The sequence below is a fragment of the Mandrillus leucophaeus genome, unplaced genomic scaffold (genome assembly GCF_000951045.1).
Source record: "Mandrillus leucophaeus isolate KB7577 unplaced genomic scaffold, Mleu.le_1.0 Scaffold108, whole genome shotgun sequence".
Taxonomy (NCBI): domain Eukaryota; kingdom Metazoa; phylum Chordata; class Mammalia; order Primates; family Cercopithecidae; genus Mandrillus; species Mandrillus leucophaeus.
The window spans coordinates 2,381,382-2,404,028 of record NW_012098987.1 but is presented as its reverse complement, the minus strand read 5'-3'; the positions used below and the strand labels follow the sequence as shown (position 1 = coordinate 2,404,028).

Genomic DNA, 22,647 nt, shown 5'->3' with positions numbered 1-22,647 from the left:
CACCCTGCTTAGGGGCTGCAACTCACATGCAGTTGCCCCTCACATGCGGCTGCCCCCACATTTGGACACCTCACTCACCATCCCTGGGCTCTGACTCCACTGTCTTCCTATCCTGACACCCTCCTCATACTATTTGAACTCCAACACTCCACTCTTGCTCTGTTCTGTTAATACTCGATGGCTTTAGGAGTGAATTAGCAAAGAAGGGAAAAGGTTCTATCATTTTGGGAGCTTATATTAGATAAATATTGGGTCTTTTCACTTAGCATTTATATCTCTTAACGTCTCTGATTAGTCTTAATGTTTCTGAATTCTTTTTACTCAACATTTTCAGGTTTTTTTTGTAATGACTTCTTGCTGTGGGACATTTCCTGGACATTGTATTGAAGTTAATTATTCTTCCTTCACTTGAGTCTATTCTGACTTGTCCTTTTGAGATTTGTTGTATTTTAACGATTATGTTTTGTTTCTAGAAGTAATATTTGTTTCTTTTAAAAGTCTACCTTTTTGTAGGCTTTTTTCCTTTGGGTTTTTAATTTCATCTGTTTGTCTGTTTATTGATTTATAATAATTTATTACATTTGTTCTTGTTTTGAAATATGTTTTAGATTGTTCACTTATTATTAGTTCCTGGGGTACTACTCTTTCTGTTTGCTCATGGTTTATCTTGAATGTTTTGTAATTTTTTATTGTAAGATTATTTGTTACTGGGGCCACTTGTTTTACAGAAATCCCATTCACTCTTGATAGTGAGAGTGTCTTTCAGAGTGCCTTAAGTAAAACATTAAACAACTTTATTGAAGTATAATTGACACACACAATATTTGTGTGTATACATAAATGCATTTAAAGTATAAAATTTGATTAAGTTTTGATATATGTATACACTCATGAAACCTTTACCATAATTAAATTAATGAACTTATCTACTACCTTCAAAAGTTTTCTTACTCCCCATTGTAATCTCACTCTTCTCTGTTCTTTCTTTCCCTGAGCAATCACTGACCTCTTTCTGCCAAACTGTTTTTCATTGTACGTTCCCACCATCAATGTCTGAGTTCCGGTTGCTGTATATTCTTCTTAATACTTGTCATGGTCTTTTTTTTTTTTTTTCCCCCCTGTCTTACTCTGTAGCCCAGGCTAGAGTGCAGTGGCACAATCTCAGCTCACTGCAACCTCCACCTCCTGGGTTCAAGCGATTTCCCCACCTCAGCCTCCCAAGGTGGGATTACCAGTGTGCGCCACCACGCCTGGCTAATTTTTGTATTTTTAGTAGAGAGGGAGTTTCACCATGTTGGTCAGGCTGGTCCCGAACTCCTGGGCTCAAGTGCTTCACTCACCTCGGCTTCCCAAAGTGCTGTGATTACAGGCCTGAGACACTGTGCCTAGCCATTAACACTTGCCATGGTCTTTGAAAACAATTTAGATATTCAAATAGGTCTGTAGTGTTTCTCACAAGCCTCCCAATAGTATCATTGAACTGGAAACAATTTTGTTTGTATAATTATTGATACAAGTATTATATATAATTCCAGAATCCCCATGTGAAGAAATCCTTTCTAGAATTATCTGTAATACTTTTTTTTTTTTTTCACTCCCAACCCACTTGTACTTCAGGCTTAACAGATTTTTCTTGGGAGATTTGGAAATACGCTTTCTTATCTTCCTGGGGTAGTTTTTCTGTTCCCCTTTCATTGAGCAAGGCCACTTCTGAGAGCTTTGCTTCCTATCCTTACATAGGGATTAACATTGCAAACTCCTAGCCAAAAAAGCCACACACTAATTTAGTTCCAATACTTATTGTATCGGTTTTCAGGTTTCTCTTAGTTTTTCACTGGTTGGGATTTTCTAGACTTATTTATAAGCTTGGTCATGAAGCAGCAACTTAAAAATAGGTATAATGCATTTTTCTCTGTGTTTGAAGCAGAATGAGGTCCATGTTCTGGTTACAATATTATTGAAATCAGAACTCTCTGGTTAGCTTTGTAGTATGATTAATATGTATAATCCTGGCACTCAGAATTACAATGCTCAGAACGTTTCCTATAGAAACTTTGGCTTCGTGGTGCTTGGATATGGCAGTTAGAATAATGCAAGTATATCATAGACTAGATAGACTAACATATTGACCTAAGAAGTGAAAATGGGGAACTAGATACTGAATTCCAGACAATGGAACTACAAGGAAAATTTGTGTTCATAGTGTCAGTGCACACCCATGTTTATGTATATTTGTGTGTGTAGACATATATAATTGAACGTTAGAAATAACGTGTATCATAAGTTTTAAACATTTATATTGGTATTTACCCTTTTGGTGGTTTAGCAACAGAAATCCTGTAGGACAGAAGGCTGTCATTTTCTTGACTTTCTCAAAGCAATGTGGGAAGTATGCTTGGCCCTTTTCTCCTCTCTTTTTGATATTTTTAATGGGATTAAATATATAATGCTAAATTGCCTCCCAAAATTGTTTGTGTTTCAGGAAGGAATGACCATTTGGGGAGAATATTTAACTCAGTGTTTCACAAAATATAATGCACACATCACTGAGTGATACTTTGGGTGGTCATAGGCAACATTTATTTATCCTTACGTATTCATTTTAACCCTTGCAACTAACATATGAATGTGGTAACTTCATAAAGATTATTGTTTAGGAAGATACCAAATATAAAAATAGGTAAAATGAAAATTATTACTAAAATAGAATATGGCAGAAATCATGACAGTCGTACATGAATCTTTGAAGACTAGGAAACACTGTTTTTATGGAAAAGATTTATTTTTTTAATAGTAAATTCACCAATTTCAGGTATTTATTACCTAGATGAGGTAACATTTCTAGGGAGAGAGAGCTTGCAAAGCTGGCTTCAAATTATGCCATGTAGACAGCTGTATGCTGCTTGAGACACCCAGCAGGACTTTGTAGCAAGTTAGATGTAGCCATAGGAAGAGCTGGGTGTGAAACGAATAGACTATTCCTTTCTTTCTCTTCATGAATAATAAGGAATTAGAAGATAATTCATTCTTGTTTGATGAATTAGCAGCATGCATGGTAATTTCAGTGTCTGATGACTACTTTCTCTTTTAACTGATGGGGAAGTACCCTTTTCCATAGCGCTGGGAGAACACGTCGTTGAAGTTTGGGTCATCATAAATCCGCTTCGTAATATTATCAGTTTCCTCAAATTTCAAAAAGGTGACCATGTATGCTTCTTCCCTTCTTTGTATTTTCAGGATTCGCCCAAAATGAGGACTTCCCTGCAGGCAGTGGCACTCTGGGGACAGAAGGCCCCTCCCCACAGCATCACTGCCATCATGATCACTGATGACCAGCGAACAATTGTCACTGGAAGTCAAGAGGGTCAGCTCTGTCTGTGGAATCTCTCACATGAACTAAAGGTTAGTGAAAGCTACTGATACTGAAACAGACACCACTCACAAAATAGGCACAACTTGCATTTTCTGTCTGCAGTGACAGTGGAAGGTTTGCATGATTGTTAAAAAGATGCTTATTAAAGTAATAAATTGATTTTACTTCTGAATTTTGAGAAAATAAAGTATATGATTGATCAAGCTCATGTTTGAAGATTATATTATGAATATTGCTAATCTTAGCTACCAGCAAAGTGTTATCATCCTTTAAGCTATGCTGAGTTTTACTATTTTATATCCTGAATTATATGTTTAAGTAACTGAACTACAGGCATGTAAGTATAATTCTAAAAATTATGGCTCATTAATCTAAACAAAGGGCACCCTTGAAAGCCACGATTAACTAAATGAGTAATATCTTAATTATCTGGGTGTTTCTACTGGTTTGGCCTGCTTGCTATTCTTTTAGTCTCTGCCTGCCTGTGATTTTTACAGATCACATCAGAATGCTCTAAATCCAATTTACTATTGTCATTCTTCTATTTCAGAACCTGACCTCACCTAGGATTTGGCCCATTGATTAGCAATTAATTGTCCCTGTCTCAAGTCATAAACATTTAACATATCGGAATAGATATTTGCTTAACTCTAGCAGTCTCTAGACCTAATTTGAACATTTAAACTAATGATGTAGTTAAAGTATACTGCCCTCATTAAGAAGCCTTTTAAAGATCAAAGACTATTTTTAGCCTTTAAAGTTTGTCACTTTAAAACCTAAATTAACAATTAATTGTAATTCTATTTTATAGTGTAATTAATTAACATCTCCCATCACTGAACAGTTCCACTACAGGACTGCCAAGAACTGCATAGCAGACCAGCTCAGCTCAATGTTAATGAACATTCTTGAAGGAAGGATGGATATTATTGCAATGGTTGTGCTTTAAAAATAGTGGCCCCCTTTGAAAATTAAAATATTAATTTTCGATTATAGTTTAAACTCCGACTTCTAAGTGACTAAAATGTCTTACTTATTTTCAATGTTTAAATGTATTATTTTCTGGGTGGAATAGTTGTGTAATAATATGTAGGTTTACTATAAGCTTAAGAAATCTGGAATTCTAGCATCTTCATATTTATAAAGGCACATTTGTGCAGCATACATTTGTTGTTTGCATGGTGTAAATTGTGTGGTATGGTGGGTACTCATTCGTAAATTCAAATGTGAATGGTAAGACCTGGTGCTGACTGCCCAGGAAGTTACAATGCAGTACAGAAAAAAATGGGCTACTGTGGCACACTTATGATATAAGGTACTGTAAGTAGGGAATGGTCTGCACTCCATATTCAGTGGAGAAGTTATGCCATGCATCTCTTAGGAGCAAGTCCTCTGCTTGGATTCAGAGTAGTGGTGCTTACGAGAGGCAGTTTTCCTCCCAAGAGACATCTGTTACTATCTACACACATTTTGGTTGTAACTATTGAAGGACGAGAGATACTGGTGGCGTGTAGTGGGGTGGAGCCGGAGATACTACAAACGTCATATAGTGCACATGACAACTCCTCACAATAAATAATTTTTCCATTCCCAATGCCAAGAGTGCTGATACAGAGAAATCCAGGGATAGAGATATGGGTTGGGAATAGGAATTAGATTGGTGAGAGTGGAAGAAGCAAAGTTATTCTACATTAAGGAGACTGCCTGTGCTTGGAGGAAAGGGAGGAGCTGTCTGTTGCCTTAACCTAGGTGTGAAAAAGGATCAAAGAGAGGTAAATCTAGAGAGGAAGACAGGGACCTCGACCTGGAGAAGTTTAGATGACAAGTGAAGGAATTTATATCGAATTCTCGAGAGCTATTGAGGAGATCTAAGTTGGGGATGGGATCAACTTTGTGTTTTTGAAATTCACTGTGAGGACATTGTGCAAAAGTTAATTACACAAAGAAGTTGTTGATTAGTATGAATGTGAAATACTCCATGTAAAGATTTTCCTGAACATTTTCTATGGCTAACCATAGAGCCAGATTGAATAAACAGCATCTCTTATTTTCCCATGAATCTTGCCCCCACATTGCAACTGATCAGCTATTAGTAGGAAAAACTCCAGACTGAAAAAAATCAAGGGCATTTTTCCGTTCTCACCAAATCCTCTTGTTATCTATAAGGTGGTCAAGTGAGTAGATTAATGAGTTAATGCTTAGTGGTTTAATTTTATTTTTGTTTAAAAAATGTGTATATAAAGGAATAATTTGGGTGGGGGTAGACAAAAAGGAGTCCTTGAGGACACAGGAGACTGTAAAAAAGGACATAACTATATGGGTGACTGAGTCACTGTAGGGCAGCATCTCAGGGAGAGGATGGTAGGAAGAAGAGAAGGAAGTCGGGCATGGAAGGTTGTAAAGTGAACAGGGAGCCATTTATTTTCTCTTCATATTAAATTTGGAAAGTTCTTTCCCCCTCCAAAAGTACATAGGTAAGAGAATACATCAGGTTCTGTGGTCTTAAACACTCGCTTACCACCATGCAAAATGGAAAAACAAACCAGGAATACTTATTTACGCTGTCTTTAGGCAAACTACACAGGTACTTTTTGTTCTAGGCACAAATCCTCCTCCAAGTTTCTCAGAGTCCAGTGCGGGAGACAGATATGTAAATAGGAAGTTGTAAGGCACTGAGACACTTTCCATCTCTATGAATTTGACTATTCTACATACCTCCTGTAAGTGGAATCATACAGTATTTGTCTGTTTGTGATTGGCTTATTTTATTTAGTATAATGTCTTCAAGGTTCATTCATGCTGGAGCATATGACAGTATTTCCTTTCTTTTTAAGTTTGAATAATATTCCACTGTATGTATATACCACATTTTCTTTATCTGTTCATCTACAGATACATACATGGGTTGCTTCTACCTTTTGGCTATTGTGAATGATGCTGCTATATACATGGGTGCACATGTAGCTGTATCCTTGCTTTCAACTCTTTTGGGTACATGCTGAGAAGTGGAATTCCTGGTTCATATAGTAATTCTATTTTTGAAATTATTTTTAATTGACACATAATTGTACATACTTATGGGGTGGTAATTCTATTGTAAATTTTTTGAGGCACTCCTAGGGTGGCTGCACACTTTGCATTCCCACCTGTAGTGCACAGAGCAACCAGTTTCCCTGTATCCTCACCAGTGCTAGTTACTTTTTTCTCTTTTTTTTGTAATAGCCATTCTAATGGGTGTGAAGTGGTATCTTGTTATGGTTTTGAATGGAAAGCCTTTCTGAGAGTGATGCTTGAGCTGAGTTCTAAAGAATGCACAGGAATTGAAGGTGAGTTTGCAGACACAGGGAATGATAAGTGTGTGTGAAAGACATGAGCATTTTGCCTTAAGGAAACTGGTAAAAGTAGTTGAGTAGACCTGGAGCATACATGGTGAATTAGAGGTGACAAGCTCATCTGGAAAGGACAGGATGGGTCCAGCATGGAATCCCACAGGTTGAAGGGTTTATAAGTTTTTTTATGTTTTTTTCACTAGATAGAGCTAACAGCACAAGATAATTAAAAGCAGTGGTGATTTTGAGGGCTTTAGAGGATATTTTGTGTGAGAAGATGGCATAATACGATTCAATTGTATCTGGATTTTAGAAGATCACTTGCTAGCAATGTCAAGGGCATATTGGAGAAAGGGGGAGATGACATCAGGGACAGGGACTATGGCTATCAGACTTCTACTGTAATTTATTCAAGAAAGGTTTTGAGGATAAACCAAATCAGTGGCTGTGAGGATGAAGAGGAGATGAAAACTGGAAAGACATTAAGAAGAGAGAATGGACAGAACTGAGAAACTGATTGGATGTAGGGTAAGGGAGCAGGAACAGCCAAGGATCTTTCCCAGATTTGGGGTTTGGGAGCTGGGTGGGACTGGTAGAATGATGGTATTATTCATTTGCATATGGGATAAAAGGGATTGGAGAATAGGAATGGGGAGGGAAAAAGGTGGTGTAAATTCTGCACATCTCAGAGTGCCCAAGTATTCAATAGGGGATTGAAGATGTGCCTCAGTCTTTCCTTGACCATGTGCAGTGGGATGGCAGGGTGCAGGGGAGCTAGAGAATAAGTGTCTCCCTCTCTTGGGCTTCTCACTGCATGCCTAGGTTATACATGCTGTCTTTGAGTCCAAAGTCTGACTCCCATAGCCCTCTAGTTTCCCCAAAATTTTGTGAAGTCTACCAGTGAGGAGCTTCTCCAAATCCCATGCGAGCAAATTCCTTACTTGGATTTTCTTGTATTGATTGCTGGTTTTCTTCACACCTATAAGTGTAGAGAAAGGCGAGGTGAGTATCCTCTCAGATAGACTCCCTTAGTATTGCTATGTTCTGCTCTTCCGCCTGTCTAACACTCAGAAGGAAACAACAAAATGAAGAAGAGCACTGGGTGGAGAAAAAGAATGGAGGTCGGAGTCAAGTGCCAGCCCTGATATTTACCAACTCTGTGATATTGGGCAAAGGACTTACATTCTTTGAGCTTCAATTTCCTCACCTGTGAAATGGGGATTTAAACACTGCCCTGTGATTGTGTTTTTGTCTGGAATATGGTAGATGTTCACTAATGTGGTTTTGGCTGTGTCCCCATCCAAATCTCATCTTGAATTGTATCCCCCACAATTTGGGCTTGTGGGAAGAGCCCAGTGGTTGATAATTGAATCATGATGCTGTTCTTTCCCGTGCTGTTCTCGTGAAAGTGAGTTAGTCTCACAAGATCTGATGGTTTTAAATAGGGGAGTTTCCCTGCCCAACCTCTCTCTTTTCCTGCTGCCATCCAAGTAAGATGTGACTTGCTCTTCCTTGCCTTCCACCATGATTCGGAGGCCTCCCCAGCCATATGGAACTGTAAGTCCATTAAACTTCTTTCTTTTGTAAATTGCCCAGTCTCGGGTATGTCTTTATCAGCAGTGTGAAAACAGACTAATACATTCATCAAATTGTGTGTTCTTCTCAGTGTTCCATTGTGCTGTTGGAAGTACCTGGAGGTGAGGGTGGTGGTCAGAAGGAACCAATGCTTCATAAAAGTAGAGCTAATGGACAACAGGAAAGGTCTCCTGGATTTCATCATGGCAATGACTAAGTGTGATTGTAGGATTTTTAAATTTTGTTATTCTTCATGGCAGTTCTACAATATGGTAAATGAGGAAATTTTAGTGAACTATCATAGCTTATTCAAATATATGTGGGGATTTAGGAGTAGAATGAGGACTTTATATGAAAGGCCATGATGTTCTGTTCTGATATTTTGTCCACGGTGGATTTTCTCTGGATGAGGGAATATCCTTGATGTTCTCTCATTTATTGCTTAATTTGGCTTTTAATAGACTGGAAAGGGATTAAATGCCCAGGGATATGCACCCCTGAGTGTGATGACAGGGAGAGATGGTATGTTGTTCTCTGAGATGGAACCTTCTGGACTTCTCAGGTAAAAGGTAGAGTGAACTTGAATTGTGCAGGATTCTAATCAACCACAAAACACTTCCTGTAGCACTAAAAAGTTAATCTGACAAGAGACCTTTTAAGAGGGAAATATCTCTGATTATGGTAGAAATGATATAAAGGCAGAGAACAATTACGTCATGAAATAATTTGTCCTCATTAATATGGGTGAGTTATCATCTATGTATGTTTGTATAGTTCAGAAAAAACATAATTCATGTTAATTCATTTGGAAAATAGATTTTTATTACTCACAAGATATTTGGTAGCTATTCAAATTCAATTTTTGGTCTTTTTATTTTTTTGAGACAGAGTCTCACTCTGTCGCCCAGGCTGGAGTGCAGTGATGAGATCCACTATACCCAGCTAGTTTTTGTATTTTTAATAGAGATGGGGTTTCACTATGTTGGTTAAGCTGGTCTCGAATGTCTGACCTCAAGTGACCCACCCGCCTCAGCCTCCCAAAAGTGCTGGGATTACAGGCATGAGCCACCGACCGCACTGGGCCAATGTTTGGTTTATTAGTGACAACTCCTCCACCATCTGAGGAGATCTTACATGTTTTCTGTTTTGTAATTTAATTTTTGTCATCTTGTTTTACAAAATAATGAAGAATTTACTTCTTTCACACATGAAATAGTGGGGGAATTAGCCCTCAGTGCCATATTTTTAAAATTTTCATGTAGGAGGAAAACATTGGGTGTTTACTTTTTCTTGAGATGGGATCTCACTCTGTCAACCAGGCTGGAGTGTGGTGGCATGAGTGCAGCTTGCTGCAGCCTTGACTGTCAGAGCTCAAGTGATTCTCCCACCTTAGCCTCCTTAGTAGCTGGGATCACAGATGTGTGCCACCATGCCCAGCTAATTTTTTTTTATTATTATTATTTGTAGAGATGAGATCTCACTACGTTGCCCAGGCTGGTCCTGAATTTCTGGACTCAAGTGATCCTCTTGCCTCTGCCTGCCAAGGTGCTGAGATTATAAACATGAACCACCGTGCTTGGCCAGCATCAGTATTTTAAAGAATCATTTTAGTTAAAATTTTGTTGTTAATGTAGAAAGGTTAATTTTAGTGTTCCTGATGCAGGAACATAAATAAGATCTTTTTAAAAAGTATTTCAATAGACTATTTTTGAAAGCAGTTTTAGGTTTAAAGCAAAATTGACTGGAAGGTACAGGGAGTTTCTGTACATACCTGATCAGCCCTGCCCCACTCCCAACACACATGTACACACAGTCTCCTTTACCATTAATATCCCACACTAGAGCACAGCAGTATATATATTTTACAACCAGTTAACCTACATATAATCAAGTATTGGTTCACTCTTGGTATTGTACATTCTCTGGGTTTTGACAAATGTATAATGACATGTATCTTTTTTTTTTTTTTTTCCCTGAGATGGACTTTCACTTTGTCGCCCAGGCTGTAGTAGAGTGGCGCAATCTTGGCTCACTGCAACCTCCACCTCCCAGGTTCAAGCAGATATACTGCCTCAGCCTCCCAAGTAGCCTGGATTAAGGCCCGTACTACCACTCCTGGCTAATTTTTATATTTTTAATAGATATGAGGTTCGTCCTGACAGCCAGGCTCATGTATCCATTTTTATAGTATCATACAGAATAGTTTCATTGCCCTAAAAATTCTCTGTGCCCCATCTATTTATCTCCTGCTCCCCAAATACCCCTGATAACCATTAATGTTTTTATTGTTTGCTAAGTTTTGCCTTTTCCACAATGCCATATAGTTAGAATCATAAAACCTTTTCAGATGGGCTTCTTTCATTTAGTAATACACATCAACGGTTTTTCCCTGTCTTTTCGTGGTTTGATAGCTCATTTCTTTTTAGTGCTGAATAATATTTCATTGTATAGATGTACCGTAATTTATCTGTTTGCCACTTGAAGGGTGTCTTGGTTGCTATCACATTTTGGCAATTATGGATAAAGCTACTGTAAACATTTGTGTACAGATTTTTGTGTGGACACAACTTTTCAACTTATTTGGGTAAATGTCAATGAGCGTGATTGCTGTGTTGTGTGGTAAAAATATGTTTAGTTTTATATGAAACTACTGAACTCTTTTCCAAAGTGGCTGTCCTGTTTCACATTCTCACCAGCAATGAGTGAGAATTCCTGTTGCTCCACATCCCGGCCAGCATTTGATATTGCCAGTGTTCTGGATTTTGGCCATTTTGATAGGTGTGCTGTGGTTTCTCATTGTTTTTTAATTTGCACTTCTCTTATGACATATGATATGGAGTACATTTTTATGTGTTCACTTGCCGTCTGTATGTTTTCTTTGGTGAGGTGTCTGCTCAGATGTTTTGACAATATTTTCATCATGTTTTTAACTTTCTTATTGTTGAATTTTAAGAGTTCTTTGTGTATTTTGGATAATAGTCCTTTATCAGGTACGACTTTTGAAAATATTTCTCTCAGTCTGTGGCTTGTTTTCTTATTTTATTGATCTTTTCTTATTTTTTAATATAAATAAGAAAGATGTTTTAATTTTAGAAATTTTAGGTAATATAGATAATTTAGAAGTGAAAATTGATGCCTAAAATTTTCTCCGTGGTAACTGGTCTGATATTTAGTCTATGACTAATGGAATTTTAGTCATTTTTATATTAACTTTATTGAGCTGTAATTAACTAGTAAAATTACATAGGTTTAAGGTATACAGAGTGATGATTTGATATATGAATACATTGTGAAATGATTACCACAAATGATATGTTTTGGCTCTGTGTCCCCACCCAAATCTCATGTTGAATTGGAATCCCCACATGTTGGGGGAGGGACCTGGTAGGAGGTGATTGGATCATGGGGACGGTTTTCTGCATGCTGTTCTTGTAATAGTGAGTGAGTACTCATGAGATCCTATGGTTTAAAAGTGGGTGGCACTTCCCCTGTCACTCTTTCTCTCTCCTGCTCTGCCATGATAAGATGTGCTTGCTTCTCCTTCACCTTCCACCATGATTGTAAGTGTCCCGAGGTCTCTCAGTCATGCTTCCTGTTAAGCCTGTGGAACTGTGAGTCAATTAAATCTCTTTTCTTCATGAATTACCCAGTCTCAGGTAGTTCTTTATAGCAGTATGAGAATGGACTAATACAACAATCCAATTAATTAACACATCTCTCACCTCACATAATCATTTTTTTTATGTGCGTGGCAAGAACTCTTAAGACCTACTCTCTTAGCAAATTTGAAGTATACCATACAGTATTAACTGTAGTCACTATGCGTACATTAGATCCCAAAACTTATACATCTTATGTATAATTCAATATTTTACCCTTTGGGCAACATTACTTCATTCTTCCCTCTCCCCCAGCCATTAGCAGCCACTAATTCTATTTCTATGAGTTTGGCTTTTTAGATTCTATATAGAACTGAGATCATATAGCATTTGTCTTTCTGTGTCTGGATTATTTTATTTAGCATCATGTCCTCTAGGTCCATCCATGTTGTCACAAATGGCAGGATTTTTTTCTCTTTTATTTTTTTGTCTGAGTACTATTCCATTGTGTATATAGTCGGCCCTTCATGTCCATGGCTTCTGCATCCATGGATTCAACCAACTGTGGATCGAAAACTTGGAAAAAGAAAAGAGGATTGCATCTGTACTAAACATGTACAGACTTTTTCCCTTGTCATTATTCCCTACATGATATAGTATAAAAGCAATTTACATAGCATTTATATTGTATTAGGTATTATAAGCAATCTAGAGCTAATTTAAAGGATATGAAAGATGTTCATAGGCTATGTGCCAATACTATGCCATTTTATGTTGCATACTTGCACATCCTAGGATTTAGGTGCCTATGTGGTGGGGCATGGGGTGGGGGGCAGTGGTGTCCTGGAACCAGTCCCCCATGGATAATGAGGGATGACTGTATGTGACACATTTTATTTATCTCTGCATCCACTGATGGACGCTTAGATTGTTTCCGTATTTTGGCTGCAGTGAGTAATGCTCCAATGAATATGGGGGTACAGATACCTCTCTGAGATACTGGTTTCATTCCCTTTGGATATATACCTAGAAGTGGGAATCCTGAGTCATTTGTAAGTTCTATTTTTATTTTTATTGAGGAACCTCTATACTGTTTTTAAAAATAGCTGCACCAATTTGCTTTCCTATCACCATATAGGGTGTTATGGTGGTTTCAAAAAGGGTAATATTTTCTCTTGTATTATTTTGTAAAGTTATTTTGAATTCTGAACTCTGTATTAATGTGCTACTATTATTGAGGGGACATTTTGTTCATAGGAAGCATCAACACAGACTTATTTGTATTCACAACCTAGCTGTTGTAAGACAGGTCTGGCAGTCATGGAGGTTTCATGATGGACACCAAACCAAAACAAACAAAACCTGTCTACAACACAGTTCCTCTACCTAGGAGTTTATTAGTCCGTGGATGTTGATATTCCATATATCAGTTTTCTGGAAACTTGTATACAGCAAAGACAGAATTTTCTAATCAGAATTGTGAATACTATATTGTTGTGTTTTTATTCTTCAAACCGTTTACAGTTATTTAAAAGCTCACTCTCATTATTTTCAGATTTCAGCAAAAGAACTCCTATTTGGTCATTCAGCTTCAGTAACATGTTTGGCAAGAGCAAGGGACTTCTCTAAACAGCCCTACATTGTTAGTGCTGCTGAAAATGGGTAGGTATGGTGTGTAAACTTTGTCCCCTTCTCCATGCCCTTCCCTTTTTAAAAACTACAGTGGAGTACAATTTTAGTGCTGAAGGAAACTTTTGTGATCCACATGTGCCTCTCACATATAGGAACATTTAGATCCTGAAAGTTTGAATAACTTGTGTGATGATCCCAAGGAATGTAATCAGTGTTATGAACCCTCACTCAATACTCTTGTTGCTGGATTGGGACCAAGATAATCATCTCAACATGTGTATCAGAACTTGTAGCACTCTTACTGGGTAAAGGTTAGTGACCAATGCCTAGTTTTGTAGAATCAGCAATGAAAAAGACTAGGTGTCTGTCTTTTCTCATGTCGTAACACACTTGGAGCTCTTAAGCAAACCCATCCAAGCTTTCATAGATTTACAAAACAATTTAATAGTTACAGTCTTCATGTTGTACCCTTGTCTGATGTTATTATGAAACTAACAGGCCGGGCATAGTGGCTCATGCCTGTAATCCCAGCACTTTTGGAGGCTGAGGCAGGTGGATCACCTGAGGTCAAGAGTTCAAGACCAGCCTGGCCATCATGACGAAACCCTGACTCTATTAAAAATAGAAAAATTGGCCTGGGCATGGTGGTGCATGCCTATAATCCCAGCTACTAGGGAGGCTGAGGAGGGAGAATTACTTGAACCTGGGAGGCAGAGGTTGCAGTGAGCCAAGATGGTGCCCCTGCATTCCAGCCTGGGTGACAGTCTCAAAAAAAAAAAAAAAAGAAAAAGAAAGATAAATAAATAAATAAAAATTTAAAATAAAAATAAATAAATAAATAAATCTAACAGAGGAGAGGACTCAATTATCAGTAGAATGGTGGCAGAGAGATGGAAAAGGAACATAGCTAGTGATTTGGGTGCAGTTTCATGGGAGCAAAGCTTGCCCTCATGAAATAGGACTTACCTGTAGGAAAAAGCCCCACTGATGGAAGAATTACTATGAGCTAGGCTCCTGATGAGTTATTTGCCAAAATATACTCGGGAATGTGGTATCAATTCAGTATGCATTTGTTAATAAGGGATTGGGTTGCTAGTTGAAACAAGATAAGCCTCTCTTTGTTTTTAATCCAAAGAGAAATTATACGCTTCTGAATTCTGAAAACCAAAAGAATAACGAGGAATCAAGGTCCAGCTTGTATAAACAGAATAGTTTAATATGTTGGCTAGTTGAACAGATATCAAAGAGATACCTATTTTCATAGCTTATAGTAAATCATTAATTGTAATATTTAGAGGGATTGAACTTTGGCTAAGTCTAAAGTGAAATGTCCTAATACATTCCTTTTTTAACCTTTGCCTGTAGCTTTCATTCACCAGGACTGCCACAAAGTCTGCTACACATGCTGAGATATTTATTCCCAATCTAGAGAATTTTGGAGATGGTTAATTTTTTTCTGGGGCTGCATGAAAAATTGAGAAATACGTAGTAGCTAACTGAGAAAAAGATCTGAAAAATTACTGAGTTTCACCATCAGGTATTTATTTGCCCATAGTGATCTAACTCCAAAAGAGAAACTAGGGGTTAATGGATATATTTTTGATGAAAGATGAATTCAGCTGTATGAGCCCTGTAAATATTGTTAAAGAGCCTAGGAGTCCAGTTTCAATCTAACTAGCTGTCCTCCTTCACCAAGTTGATGTGAATTTTCTAGAACTTTGTTCTTTTGAGGTTTCTAAATCTTATGCTGTGTCTATAAGATACTTTTTAGGCAGTACCTATGTTTCAGCTACTGTGTACTTGGCAAGTTTTAACTTTATTCACTGGAAATTATTACTCCTACTAGGCTTGCCCCATTATTTTCCAAACAACAATGCATTTTTAGATTTGAGAAGTCCCAGATATTGGCTATGGACTTAGCATTTTTGCCTTCATGGTGACCAGAGGGGACTCAGAGTTGCTTTATGGCTCAGTGTTTAATATTTTTCCCAAATTATTATTTTATTTGTAGGCATACATCCTCAGATTCAGTAATCACAGAAAATTCTAGGGTAATGAAAATAAACTGTTGGAGATCTGATGTTAAAACAACAGAATGCCAAAGAAAAAGAGAAGATCCTGTAGGTAGACAGTGAGAAAAAGCAGATTATTTACCAAGGAATGTTAATTAAGCAGAGAGCTGACTTCCCAACAGTAATGACAGCAGTGAAATCCCTTCAAAAAGTGGACAGAAAATATCTGTCCGCTTGGAATTGTATATCCAACAAAAACACTTTTGAAAAATTGGGGCAAAATAATAAACCTTCAGACAAACAAAAACTAAAAGTGCTCACTACGTCAACAGAGTCTGGATAAGTATAATAACACATTTCTAAATGATGTTCTTTAGTAAGAAAAACAATGATTTCAGAAGGAAGGTTTGAGATGGAAGAAGGAATATTGAACAAAAACCCGCAAAGTTGTAGAGACTTTTTAAGATATAATGATATTTATATACACCCACTCACACATACGCGATTCTGGTCAACAATAGCATATAATAATATAGTAAAAAGATCCCACACATTCTGGTGTTCTAGAGGTGGGTAAAGATGTTGATTAACTTTAGACCTTAAACTATATTTATATATTTACATTTCAAGTATTGTTTAGTAGCTACAAAAACAATAGACAAAAGAAATAAAAAATAAAAGAAAGTGTATGTAACTTTCAATTTAAAAAAGAAGAAATGTTGTTTAATTCAAAGAAAACAATTTTTTTTTAAAATGGGACAAATAGCACAAAATAAGCTAGTTGAATAAATCTGACTAAAACAGTCATTCCAATTACGTATTATCATATGTACACAAATCAAAATAAGGTTGGTGTAATTGTATTAATATTTTATATAGAGAGAGAGTTAATAAGATTTTAAGGCAAAAAGCCTTGGCACCGATAGAAAGATTTATTACTTACCAATGAAAGTATTAGTCACTAGCAAGAGATGACCCCAGAGAAGTAGGGCACCAGGACTTGGAGGCTGCTAGGTGAGTGCTTCTCAATCCTGAGCATGCACCAGAATCACCTGCAGAGTTTGTTTAATTACAGATTTCTGGGCACTGCTACCAAAGATACGGATTTAGTAGATCGGGGCTGGGGTCTAGTAACTTGTATTTCCAAAGCATTCCTAGACAATGCTGATACTGCTGGCCCAGAGCCCATATTTGGAGTAGCAAGTACCCACATTTGGGACAGTAAGAGAAAATGTTGGGTCAAGAATTATGGGAAATTTATTAGTAATTATATCATTCATTGAGATAGTGAACCAAAGAGGGAAGATGCTATGCTTCATTTTGAACATGAAAGGGTGTGATCTCCTGGAAGTCATACGGGTGGAGATGTCTAAAAGCTATTTGCATATAGAAATATAGAGCTTAAGTAAACAGGTCTGGGCTTCCAATAGCATAATAACAGTACCCAAAGCCAGGGGAGTAGATAACTTACCCAGAAAGAGAGTGACACGTAAGGATGTAAGAAAGTGTAAGACAAATATCTAGGGAAAACCAGCACTTAAGAAACAGACAGAGGATGAAGAGGAGGCTGAGAATGCCAAAGAAAAAATGAAAGTATAATAAAAGACAAGGGAAAAGAGTTTGAAAAATGTAATAGACTTCCAATGCAAGATGGCAAAGCAAGCATTCATGTTTATCTCCTGTCCTTCCACACACTTCATTAAAGTTTGAGCAAAACTACAGTGTTACAAGCATACAAATATGAAAAATAAGAATGAGGTCAAGAGAAAATAATATATTTCCAAAAGATATAAAGTGTGTGGAATAATGGTGACTGGTATATTTATCCATGGAATAAATTTTTACTGAGGTGCTGAGGAGGGGATGTAAAGTTGAATATGACCAAAAAATGCCCCTTTTCAAGGAATTTGTAGTGAGAATATAACAGTTTTCTAATGTTATATGTTGTAGACACTTTCTTCTGTTTTCATTGAAATAAGAATTTAAGAATTTTTAAGCTTCTAAAAACTCTTAAGATTTTTACAATTTTTAAAAATTATTAAAATTTTTTAAGATTTTAAGAATTATTGAATTCTTTTTTTTATAATAGAAGGTGATTTTTGCTATGTACAAACTTAGGCGAATAGTTTCAGAAAATGGAAAGAATATGCTTTTTAATAGTTCAATTTCATGTCTTAGTTTTACATATGTAACTTACATGGTTCCAGGTAAGATGTCAGCGTTCCATTTGATGCACCACAAATTTACTTTCTTTTATTAAACAAAATTGACAGGCAAAGAGCAAATTTTTTCTTTGTGATATATTTTCATTTTATTTTCAGATTTAATATAGAAAACAAAATGATAAGCCAATAAATAGGGAACGCAAAGGGATCCAAGATGGTTTAAATACATTAATATTTTCAAAGGAACTTTTACCGGTATCCAGGTTCCAATCCTGGAAAATGTGAATTAGTTGGCCTGATTTGATATCTTGCATGGTCAGCCATCAGTAGTTTTGAAAGTTCTCAAATAAATCTAATGTATAGCTAGAATTTAGAGCTACTGGTTTAGAAATAGGCTAGAAACAAGTCCACTGACCGTGCTTTTCAAAACCACACATGCCAGGATCTCAACACAGAGTCATGGAATTCGAATCTCTGAAGGTAATATTTGGAGTAGTATCAGATGGTTGTTGATGCATAGCTAGAGTCAAAACCCTTGTTAATAAGTTCAAATCCCTTAAAGAGCTAAAATTTTATAATGTTGACTGCTTAAGGTTCAATTATTTTACCTTTGAGATGTATTTCTTGATTTTATAGATGCATTATTAGTTTGTTTCCCTTTGAGATATATTATCTCAATATCTACCTTCTTCCCAATCTTATTTTTTAGAACATACACACAGACACACACACACAGATTTTTTTCCTCCTGTTTTATAGAATTATATGTCTTTTCAGGTTACCTCAAATCTTTTTGGAAAGAGGTTGGATATAAACAGAGAGAAAATACTGTGAATATTTCGTGTCTATTTCTGGAATATGATTTCTTAACCTCAGGGCTAATGGCATTTAGGAACAGATAATTCTTTGTCGTGGGGGACTGTTGTATGCATTGTAGGATATTTAGCAGCATCCCTTGCCTCTCCCCACTAGATGCCAGTAGTGTGTTCCTAGTTGTAACAACCAAAAATATCTCAAAATATTACCAAGTGTCCTTGGAATGTAGGCGGAATAGGGGGACGCAAAATCGCCCAAGTTTAAGAAGCACTAATTTAGAAGATTGAGTTCCTGTGTTTGGTTAGAAAAACAAAAAAACTTGCAAATCCCCAAATGCATACAGTTGTTGACTTTATTAGTCTGTGTATTTTGTTTCTTAATATAATAGCGGTATCTCCTTTAAGGCCTATACAACTTTTGTTTTATAGAACATGGAACATTTTGCTTATGTGTTAAAACTCTCAAGACTGAAGAATATTACCAAACAATTCTGAAACAGTCATTCTGATTTTTGGGAAGTCATATAAACTACCCTATGCTGGGTGTACTTTGTAACCGTATTTTAAAACTGTGTCTTTGTAATATGTAAACCAAGTAAGAGTTTTCAAAATAATAATATTTTTCTAAATATTAGGTGGCAAGGATGATTTCGGGATTTCAAATCAGAAGCTGAGATACACTGTTATCAATGATAGACCAAATGTAACCTCTTGGTGGCACTGTTTGTTTTTACAAAAATGATACATTGGCCTCAGAAGATGCAGCACTTGATGCATTATGATTTTCAGAATATGTAGTTTAAGTTCAGTGAAATAAAGCATTTTCAAGAGGATACAGTTTCCGCTGAAGGATTGTTGTACTGTCACTAACAGGCTGTGATAGCTGTATCTCCACAATTTGTTGTAGGCCCGGTTGTCTCTACGGTAAGGTTTGTAGGCTGGCAGCAGGGTGTAATTACCCAAACAAAAAGATACAGATACAGTATGTCATCCCTGTTAATGACCACAACATTGTCTTGCCCAGTAATCTGTAACAAAAAGCCACATAAATGATCAGCCTGCACTTAAGCGCAGCACTAGAGAAAAACTTGGTGGCGCAAAAATTATTCCAGACAATTGAGTGGAAATGACAGAGAATAATACAAAGTTATCTCTGCTAGGGAGATGTGTGTTTGGAATGTCACCAGTGGACAGTGCGTGGAGAAGGCTACACTTCCTTACAGGCACACTGCAATCTGTGTAAGTACGCTCATGTCCTTCAGGGCATTTCTAGATTCTGCAACTTGTTTAGGGCATTTGCAAATACACTTCTAAAGAAACATCTTTGGAGAATATTCTTTGCTTGAATTTTTATTTTGTCATGAGGGTCAGATATCACCAGTTATCATCTGCTATTTTGGCATTTTGCTTTCCCAAAAGGTATTATTCAAGCAGATTTTTTCCCCTGATTCTTTCATTTTTGTGTCTTTCTAACAGATTTGAAAGACAATTTCCATATATTGCCTTAGTTTCACAAAACATACACATACTTGTACATGTGTAAGAATTCAGTTTTAATGATGTGCTGTCTTATAAAGAACAAAGTTTTTTTCTCCCTCGTTTCTAATTTTAACCCTTATGTTTTGGTGGATAGGTTCTTAATTTCTATATATATAATTTTTATAATCACTTCCCAATCTTTAAGGCAAATCTTGGCTTTCAGTAGATGATTTCCAAGCATATGTAGTGTGGTTGCATGATTCCAATGGTGCTGACCATGTTTTTGAATGTTTTACACTTTTAGTGTTGATGATGTGCATTTCCTCTATTTTTTCTGGGAATAAAACCCTGCACAGAGAGAGCTGGTTAAAAGTAGAATGCTTTACTTGATCTTTAATAAAATATTTCCATAACTTATTTGGCATAATAATCCTCAAATGCCCTTCAAACACTTTCTTTTTAACATACAGCATTGTTGCTACGGTAAGGAACTTGGGTTTTGTTGTTGCTATTAATTATTTTTCTTTAAGAGACAGGGTCTCGCTGTGTCACCCGGGCTGAAGTGCGGTGGTGCTAACGACAGCCTCAAATTCCTGGCCTCAAGTGATCTTCCCACCATAGCCTCCCAAAGCACTGGGATTATAGGCATGAACCACTGTGCCTGGCCTTGTTGTTGTTTAGTTCTAAGTTGCACTCCAGAAATAATCCAATTCTGAGCTTGCCATGATTTAGAATAAAATTACTTCTTCCAAGGGATCTCTCTTTCTCCGGAAAAATCATGAGATGCAAATGAGACTGAAGTGCCCATAGGAGTTTGGAATAACTGAACTAAGAGAAATTTTAGTTGCTGTTCAGTTCAATACCTTAATTGATCATGTGCTAAAACTAAGGTCTAGAGAAATCTTCAATGTAGCCAAATTATGTTAATTTCTAGTGATAATTAAATGTTTGCTTTGATTTCCATATGCATAGTATTACCACTGCTCATTCCGGATGACGGGAGAAGGTTGGCTTCTTTGTTGTGGAGAATATCAAGATGTCCTTGTAATTGATGCCAAAACTTTGGCTGTTGTTCACGGTTTTAGATCATCTCAGTTTCCCGACTGGATCAACTGCATGTGCATTGTTCACTCCATGAGAATTCAAGGTAGTAGTTAGATATTATCTGACGCTAAAGAGATTGCATATAAAAATATCTACTTTTGAATTATTTGTCAAATTATTGGGCAGGAATTCAGAGAGAATGCTTCTTTATGTTTACCTATTAATGAGGATATGTCTGTAATATACCTGATCAAGAAGAACTAAGAACACGCATGCCGGTGGTTCAAAACATTGGAAAGTCAGCAAAAGGTTAAGATGAGGGGGAAAGAGATGAATCTGTGCTTTTATCACCAAGTTCTTGTTACATTTTAAGAGTGGCAAGCAGGTTTTGTTGTGGATTAGCAGGACTCCTGGAATTTTGCCCTGCTGTATCTTCTAGATGTAGTATTGATAATTCAGTTTCTGTAATGAGTGACTGCAAAGGGAAGTGGAAGTTGGCTCCTCACTTACTTCTGAAACAGGAAGGTGCTTGTTACGATGATTTGCCATGTGATTCTGCTTCTAGTGGTGCTCTTCTTATACCTAGGAATCACTTTGAAATGTTAAAACAGATTTGGAGCAAGATGTAAAATATTTATTTTTTTCTAGTTAAAAAGTGACTCCAAAGCTGAAAATTTTCCATCTACACAGCCCTGCATAATTCTTAAATGACTATGAAATGATTTTTACCTACCCAATTATATCCATGGTAAGCTTATATCTGACTTTTTATTCTTTTCACAGAAGATTCTCTCTTGGTGGTATCAGTAGCTGGGGAGCTCAAAGTGTGGGATCTTTCCTCATCTATCAACAGCATTCAGGTTGGCTTGGGAACCCTACTCTTTTTTCCCTACAATTTCAAGCATATTCATTGAAATTTATAAATTATAAGGCTATTACATGCTTATTGTCAAAAGTTCAAATAACATAGAAGTGTATAAATTCTACATCCATTTATTTCCCCCATCCATCTTCCCAGGGGTGAGCATTGGGTACAATTGGCTTGTATCCTTCCAACCTTTTCTCCATGTATTTACAGATGTTTTCATTTACACACACACACGAGCGCACACACACACACACACACAGAAAGATTACATTTTTAATTTTTTAAAAATAGCAGAACATCTCTCTGTTCCTTACAGCAGAAATCCTCCTTTCTTCTAAGTATGTGTGAACAGTGGCAGGCAAATGACTCTAAAAAATTGAGGGGCATGTCCCTGGCGAGTCCAGTATATTCACCTGTTCCCTGGCATCAGGCTACAAGTTGAGATGATGGACGAAAGAACAGCCATACTATGTGTGCCGATGACAAAATTATTTAGGCTTCCCCAAGGAGCTCTGGGGTCTTTTTAGGAATTTATTGCTTGAGGAAGCCTAGGAATTGTGATGGTATGCTGAGCTCAAGAAATACACATCCAGCATTATCACAAACTTACGGAGAATGTAGTATTTTATGTCCTGTGTGTTGGCAATTCTTTCCTTTTTTATTTTTTATTTATTTATATTTTTTTAGCAATCAAAATACTAGGCCAGGCACAGTGGCTCACACCTGTAATCTCAGCACTTTGGGAAGCCAAGGCAG

General features: G+C 36.9%; 1 protein-coding gene across 1 annotated transcript in view; it reads left to right on the top strand.

The window, feature by feature from the left end:
- Window positions 1-3,249: 3,249 nt before the first annotated feature.
- Window positions 3,250-22,647, top strand: part of WDR72 (WD repeat domain 72) — a 233,714-nt gene continuing 214,316 nt past the window's right edge. Inside the window, exons 1-5 of the mRNA XM_011986685.1 lie at window positions 3,250-3,402; window positions 13,432-13,538; window positions 19,661-19,739; window positions 20,952-21,126; window positions 21,807-21,883. Of these exons, the coding sequence (XP_011842075.1) occupies window positions 3,250-3,402; window positions 13,432-13,538; window positions 19,661-19,739; window positions 20,952-21,126; window positions 21,807-21,883 (591 nt within the window). The remainder of the gene's footprint in view (window positions 3,403-13,431; window positions 13,539-19,660; window positions 19,740-20,951; window positions 21,127-21,806; window positions 21,884-22,647) is intronic.